The sequence below is a fragment of the Trypanosoma cruzi genome, genomic scaffold (assembly GCF_000209065.1).
Source record: "Trypanosoma cruzi strain CL Brener 1047053516851 genomic scaffold, whole genome shotgun sequence".
NCBI lineage: Eukaryota > Euglenozoa > Kinetoplastea > Trypanosomatida > Trypanosomatidae > Trypanosoma > Trypanosoma cruzi.
The window spans coordinates 618,287-625,697 of record NW_001849577.1 but is presented as its reverse complement, the minus strand read 5'-3'; the positions used below and the strand labels follow the sequence as shown (position 1 = coordinate 625,697).

The 7,411-nt window shown below is 50.1% G+C and overlaps 4 protein-coding genes across 4 annotated transcripts, besides 3 other annotated features; all 4 read left to right on the top strand.

Moving 5' to 3' along the window:
- Tc00.1047053510751.40 (hypothetical protein, conserved) lies at positions 1 to 1,689 on the top strand (the record flags this gene model as incomplete). The annotated part of the gene is made up of 1 exon (XM_800055.1): positions 1 to 1,689. A coding segment is annotated over one exon (1,689 nt), but the record flags the coding sequence as incomplete, so codon positions are not given.
- Positions 1 to 7,411: a sequence feature (heterozygous, Esmeraldo-like haplotype).
- Tc00.1047053510751.30 (uncharacterized protein) lies at positions 2,265 to 3,149 on the top strand (the record flags this gene model as incomplete). Its single annotated transcript, XM_800054.1, has 1 exon — positions 2,265 to 3,149. The coding sequence occupies one exon, from the start codon at positions 2,265 to 2,267 to the stop codon at positions 3,147 to 3,149; it is 885 nt and encodes a 294-aa protein (XP_805147.1).
- On the top strand, positions 3,824 to 5,725 carry Tc00.1047053510751.10 (ribonuclease, putative; the record flags this gene model as incomplete). Its single annotated transcript, XM_800053.1, has 1 exon — positions 3,824 to 5,725. One exon carries the CDS (start codon positions 3,824 to 3,826, stop codon positions 5,723 to 5,725), a length of 1,902 nt encoding a protein of 633 aa, XP_805146.1.
- Positions 5,763 to 5,793: a microsatellite.
- Positions 5,808 to 5,828: a sequence feature (AT_rich).
- Positions 6,222 to 7,411, top strand: Tc00.1047053510751.4 (aminopeptidase P, putative; the record flags this gene model as incomplete). The annotated part of the gene is made up of 1 exon (XM_800056.1): positions 6,222 to 7,411. A coding segment is annotated over one exon (1,190 nt), but the record flags the coding sequence as incomplete, so codon positions are not given.

Here is a 7,411-nt window from a genome sequence, read left to right as displayed (position 1 = left end):
GCACGGGTAAACGATACTGGCGCCAATGATGCGGATGATGATTCCGATGATGACGAAGGGGAAGTTGAAGAATGGAACCTGCGGCGTGTGTCCGCCCTGACGCTTGATTCCATCGCTGAGTATTATGGTGAAAGGATTATTTTTACGGTTTTAACTGTAATTGAGGGTATGATGCAACCAAACAACTCATGGAAGGAGCTGGAAGCCGCTATATTGGCTCTGGGGGCTATCATGGATGGCTGTTTTGACTCCATGACGCCGTATCTGCCTGAAATAAGTACGCGTCTACTTCAGTTGCTTGGGGACCCCTCTGTGCACTTCCTTGTTTGGAATATTTCACTTTGGACGATGACGCAGATTGGAAAGCATATTGTTTCCGTGCCGGAGAAATTGAAAGGCTTTATAACGTGCGTTCTTCAGAAGATGGAAAGTCCCTCGAAGCTTGTGCAGGAGGGTGCCACAGCGGCACTGCAGAAGACCATTGTTCTTTGTGACGAAGGACAGCTTGACAATGAAATTCCTTTCATAATTGACTGCATGGCAAGGTGTCTGCGCGGGTATCAACTCAAGAATCGTGTGTTGCTGCTTGAAACTCTGGAAACATTCTGTGAGGCGATGGGAGAACAACTGCGCGTTAGGCCGGACTCTGTGGAACTGCTGATGGCACCCCTCGGTGAGATTTGGGGCAGCACTCCCAACGATAGCCCGCTTCTTTTCTCCTTGTTCAAATGCATCTCTGGTGTCTGCAGGGCAATTGGTGCAGCTGTGCAGCCGGAGTTGGCTAAAAACCTTTTCGAACGCTCTTACTGTTTACTTGTCATGCATGTGCAGGCACGCACTGAAGCTCGACGGACGAATCAAGATCCACCGGAGTATGAGTTTCTTGTGACAGCTGCAGATCTTTTATCCGGGCTATTTGATGCACTTGGCACTGGTTTGGGACCACTCGTCATGCAGTGCCATCCGCCACTTGTTTCCACAGTGCTGGAGGCTCTCCGAGACGAAAATGCAGAGGTGCGTCAGAGTGGCTTTTCACTTCTTGGCGACTTGTCAAAGGTCTGTCCTGTCACCGTGCAGGGCGAACTGGAACGTGTGGTGAAGGCGGCATTGGAAAACCTGGCGGTTCTAGATGAAAACACATATGGTGTCATTAGCAATATCGGGTGGTGTATGTGCAATTTATTAGAGAATCAAATGGATATTGATAATTTGTCCACGCTGGACGCAGCGAACGGAATGCCACAGCTGTTTGCGGCGATGGCCCGTATTCTTGGAACCGTCTCCCACGCGGCTGATATGCGCAACATGGCGGAGAACTTGTGTATCTGTCTTGGCCTGATGCTCTACGCCGATCCCGGGGTGGAGTCTCAGTCCGGCTGCCAAGTCTCCCTTTTTGCCGACGCGTTTTGTTCGTACATGCGGAATGTGAAGGATGTGCCTCACAAGGAGCAGGCGGTGAGCGGCTTTTTGATGGCCGTGCGGCAACAGTTACCGTTTGTGGTGCTTCGCCTCCATCTCTTTTTTGACCTCGCCCTCTCGCTTGCGTCGTGTCGTGCCGACGTCAAGCGGGCGATGGGGGAGTTGCTGCAGGCGGCGAGGGCACACGCTGGCGCCCGGTGGACGCAGCAAATGGCAGAGTACAGCGAGCAGCTCCGAACACGTCTCTACCACGTCTACGGCATCCAGTGAGACGGCTGGAGGCAGACGCACAAACGCAACAGGGGATGAATCGAATAAATGAGGAGGACAAAAAATCGAAAAAAAAAAAAAAAAGAAGATAATTTGTTTTATCCAAATAAAATAAAAAAATCCGCACAAAACATATGGAAGAAAACGGAAAAACAAAAAGGCCGAGGTGCATGCAAGAAGGCAGAGAGGGAGAGAGGTGTGTGTGTGTGTTTGTGTGTGCGGTGCCAGAGCAGTAAAAAAGAATTTCTGTAAGAGGATAAAAGGGAGCGAAAAAAGGCTTTGGGATGAAGAGTTGTAATGAATGAGAGGAGCCGCAGAGGAGCAACGAGAATGCTTCAGGATGACTTAAAATATTTTTTTTTGACTTGTGGGGGATGTGTCTGCGCAGGCGTGATGCTGTCCGTCAGCTTGGCTCTTTCTCTTTTTGCCGTTTTTTTTTTTTTTTTGGTGTTTGTGTGTCTTTTTTTAATTACTTTGTTTGCGCCATCAATTCTTCATGACAAGATCGCTTAGGGGGGAGAGAGAGGGGGAGTGAACGGGGGTGTGTCCTCAGAGGCGTGGGGGGCCGCCACCCAATGGCCCGTGACCGCATGGCCGAGTTCATCTCCCTGGTTCCGCACCGTGGGCGGGGGGTGGCCTCGCACGGCAACATCCACGGCGGCAACGGCAATAACGGCTGCGAGGGAACTGAACGCAGCGCCATGTGGCTGCCAATTGACGATGAAACGCGACCCATTTTCACGTCACTTTCTAAAATACGGCAGCAGGTGGAGGCACTGGAGGCGCTGCACGTAGAGCAACTGGTGGAGATGTGCGCAAGGAAGCGGGAGGCCGTACACGATGCGGTGGAAAAGATTTGTTCCGAGTGCCACTCCTCTCGGGAAATGATTCACAAGTACAATCGCGCCACCAAGCAGCTGGCAGAGGGAGTAAACACCAACCGTCGGCCCATAAACACGGCGGAGCTGCGTATGCGACAGAACATTGCCATGTTTATGGAGTGTCAACTGATGCAAAATGTACGCAACATGTGGATGGAACGGAAGGCTCAAGAAGAACGTTTGGTTGATGCTACTGCAAGGCGTCTCAAGGCGCGTTTTGGGGTTGTTGAGAATAGCGTTGATGAGAATTTCAATCGGGGTGAGATGACTGTTGAACACTCCCTTGAGATTGCGCGACGGCTTGTGGCGACAGGCAATGAGGATCGGTCGTTTTCCCTGGCACGGGATGAACTGGAGCGGGTGACGCGCACACGAGATGCTGTATTGGAGCTTGAGCAGGATATGCAGGATCTCCTGCAACTTTTTAGTGATCTGCAACTTCTTTTGCAAGGACAGCATGAGCAGCTTATATTGATTCAGCAGAATGTCGAGGAGAGTTGTCAGAATCTTGTGGCTTCTGCAGAACATCTTCAGGCGGCAAAGCAACACAAGAAAAAATCTTGCTGTGTGCTCCAGTAGTATTGGTGGGGGATGCTTGTTTAATGTAATGTCGGTATTGAAAATGACAAAATAATACCATGAACTTCAGTGCAAGTGTGTGTGTGTGTGTGTTAGTGGTGCGAGTTGGGGGTGCTATTCGCCACTTTAGCCGCCTGTGCTCTGTGAGTGAGGAAAGACGGGAGGCGAATAGGTGGAGGGAGAAGTACGTATTGGAGGAGTGAGGGAAAAAAGACCCTTTTTTTATGCTGGCAATAAATAATTTGGTTTTGTACTTTTGTATCGATCGTGTTTGAAAAGGCTGACGCTCTGTGGGAGGCGAAGAGAGCCACGCACTTTTTCTCTATATTTTTATTCAGGCGCATTGCTGCTTGCGTACACACTGTGGTTGCGGTTCCCACGTCCGAAGTGAAGGTAACCGCTGCTGCTACTATTGCTGTTGGCTTCATTGTTCCCATGTTCCTTTGGACTCTCCGTCTCTTGCAGTGGACCGTGCGGAGAGGGGGGAGAAGTGCCCGTCAAAAGAGGGTGACTTTTTGTGCCTGCGTGTCACACTTTTTTATCTATCGTCTTATTTTATTTTTATCTTTTTAACCTTTCATGATACGAATGGATCGGTCTGTGTGCGTACGTATAAACACACCGATAGGGATAAGGATAGAGATAGGGAGGGAGAGAGTTGGAAAGGCAAGCAAATGACGTCTGACATAACTTTTATTACGCGGCAAAATTTTACCGAAGTTTTTCCTCACTTTGTGAGGGATCTTAGCGAGGCAAACTTTACGGCCGTCGATCTTGAGTTTACCGGCATTGACCGCGAGTCCAATTCCGATTTTCTTAGGCTGCCCGAGGAGGCTTTTTTGCAGAAGATGGCAGCAGCACGTCTGTTTAGTCCATTGCAGATTGGATTTAGTATGTTTCGCGGTGATACCGACCTGGAAGGCAACTCCGGTGGGAATACGCCGGGCGCGGGCGTCAATTCTCAATCTTACCGCGACGCAATGGGCTGGGAAGCAAAATCCTTTTGTCCTTGTGGATTGATGGGACCGATGCTCAAGCAGATAATTGAGTCGTGGGTTTCCAAGGGACAGGTGGACCCCAATGAAGTGGCGGAGCTCGAAAAGAGACGGCGGGAGGCGGAGAATATCTGCGGGAGCGTTGCAGAATCCAATTCCGTCTACGAACGGTTGCGTGCGCACCAAACACTGAATGAGATCAACACAGTTATTGCAATGGCGCAGCGGTGGAAGGGATACGCTGAGAGGAAGAAGCGGCACGTAGCTGTCCGTAACTACTCTTGCTACTTGTTTCCCGCTCCAGAGAAGGACGAGGGGGATCGAACGGTCACAATATCCTCAGAAACGGCGGTGTTCTTGTTGAAGAACGCCATGGACCTTAACAGATGGGTGACGGAAGGCCTGTTTTTTGTGTCCTTTGACGAGTACGCCAAGGCACAGCAGGGAGCCTTGTGCATTCCGTTTGCTGCGGACCGCTTGATTGAACAGGGGGGAAGAGTAGCGGCCTTGTATAGGTGGATAAATGCATTGCCGCTCACTGAGCTAAGAGTCCAGCTTTCTGCGGTGCTCAAAAACATTCTTTCTTTTCTGAAGCAGGCCGAAGTGGGGGACTCCGTGGAGCTGAACATTCCGTTTATGAAGGCACCGTGGTTTGCGGAATTTGAAAATCACATGCGAGTGTTGGGGCTGCACTTTTCGCGGAGGACGATTACAAGGGTCCCATCATCAGGTGATGAAGGCGTGCCCATTGAGAAGGACCCTCGTTACTTTGGCACACGTCTGCTGGAGGCACTTGTGACGGCGACGCGATGCTGGAAAAAGATTCTGGTGATACACAATGGTCTCTCCGACTTGGCATTTCTCTGTGCCGCCATGCACCAGCCGCCGCCGGAGACACTGGGCGAATTTAAACGTACAATTCGAGAGATGTTTCCGTTTTTTTTTGACACACGGACGTTGACGTGTGCTCCCTCCTTGCAGAACATTGGCATATTAACGGCAACACTCAAGAAAACTTATTTTACTCTCCTAAAGAGAAACAAGAGGATTCAGCTTCATTGCCCCTCATCGTTTGAGGTGGCGGAGCAGAGTGAGATGAAGGAGCATGACGCTGTCATTGACGCGTTCATGACGGGATCGCTTTTTTTGTTTGCACAGGAGGAACTCGCCCAGGTGGGCTCGAATTTTCGACGACTGCGCGGCATCACTCCCATTTATGGCTGCGTGTTTAGTGTGAACTTTGAGGATGAGGCCGCCGATTGCATCGTGCACCCTCCTTCTGCCCCCATCTATTTGGTACAACGCCCCTCCCACATGTCTCTGAACATGGAGACACTGCGGAGCAAACTGTCTGCCGTGGCGGAGGGTGTTGCCTTCATATTCAATGGTGATTATTGCCTTGTAAAAATTTGCGACAAAACAGTTAAAAAGGAGGTCAAGGAACATATTGAGGTCGTGATCAGGCAATGGTGTGAAAGCCTCAGTATGGGGTTCAAACCCCTGGATGTGGCATCGTGCGTCCGCGCTCATAACATCAGTTACGTGAGTGAAATGGAGGGGCCTCTGTTGGTTCCTCATTAGCCGTTGTTGACTTGTTGGCTTGCTTCTTTTTTCCCCGTTTTTTTTTTCTTTTTTTTTTTTTTTTTTTTGAGGGGAATGGCGCTTTATATTTATTTTATTTTTTGAGAAAGAACTTTTGAAAGTGATTTTAGGCATAAATATTTTTTTATCTTTATTGCGCCGTCTGCAGGCGTTTGACTGGCGATTGGTGATCCCTGGAACATGACGACAGGAGAGAAGGAAACACGAAGGGAAAAAGAGAGAGAGAGGGAGGATGTGTCTGTGGGGGTGTAACAGGGCGTTGAAGGGGAGGCGGCGCGGGTGTGTGTGTTTGTGTTTTTCTGTATTGTGGGCGTCTTCACGTGCTGTTGCTTTGGCTGATGGGCTGCGTTTGGTTTCTCGATCGTCATGACACCGCGGCGCTGCCTTTTTTTGGGGGGTGTGTGGCGGTGGCCAATTTGAGTTCGTCGGGCGTCTTTTCTATTTCCCGCTGTTTCTTCCTTTTTTCCCTCCCCGCATGCACTCAGAGGAGTGTTACTTTGTGGAGCAAAACACGCCAACGAAGACGACGATGACCTTAAATAACAAACAGAATGGCCATAAAGAAAATGCATGCACCGCGTACCCCTTTAAGGTGAAGCGCGAGATGTATCGCGAGCAGAGACAGCGTCTTGCAGCCGCGTTGCGTTCAAGCAAAGATGCGACGCATGCAGCATTTCTTCAGGGTGGGTCGGAGGTTCCGGTGAACTCGTCGGATATCAACTACCTCTTTTGGCAGGAGAGTTACTTTGCGTACCTGTTTGGCTGCGATATTCCTGACAGTTTTGGTGCTGTTCTCGCCGATGGCAAGGGCCTTCTTTTCATCCCTCGCTACCCCATTTCCTACGCCGTCTGGATGGGTGAGTTGCCCACTCCAGAGACCGTGAAGCTTGCCACAGGATTGGAAGAAGTGTATTACGCCGACGAGATTGAAGCTGCGCTCACCTCAAAAGGTGTACAAACCGTTGAAGTCTTGGATGGTGTAAACTCGGACAGTGGTCTTCACGTTCTCACGGCAAAGCTGCCAGAAGGGTCCAAGGTGAAGATCTCTAACAAATGGCTATTTGGCGTACTTACCCAACAGCGTTGCCACAAGACAGACCTCGAGGCGGAGCTTTTGCAGTATGTGTGCAGAGTCTCTAGCGAGGCACATATTCATGTAATGCAACACTGCAAACCTGGTATGTCGCAACATCACCTTGAATCCACCTTTTTGCACTATGTATATTACCACGGTGGCTGTCGCAAAGTGGCATACACCTGCATCTGTGGCACCGGTCACCATGGGGCTGTTCTGCACTATCCGAACAATGATGCCCCCATTGAGGACGGGTCAATGGCACTTCTTGATATGGGTGGCCATTACATGGGCTATGCAAGCGATATTACATGCTCCTTTCCCGTTAATGGTAAGTTTACTGAAGATCAACGAATAATCTACAATGCTGTGCTGGACGCCCATGACTCCGTAATGAGGCAGTTGAAACCAGGCGTGAACTGGGTCGACATGCACAAACTGGCTCTGCGTGTGATGTGCGAACACCTTGTGCGGGCCGGTATTCTTTTGGGGGATTTGGATACCATTATGAGAAAACGTGTTATGGGTCTTTTTCAACCGGGTGAGATTGCACTTGTTGCGAAGGTGTGCAAGCAAAGGCTTTTTTTTGG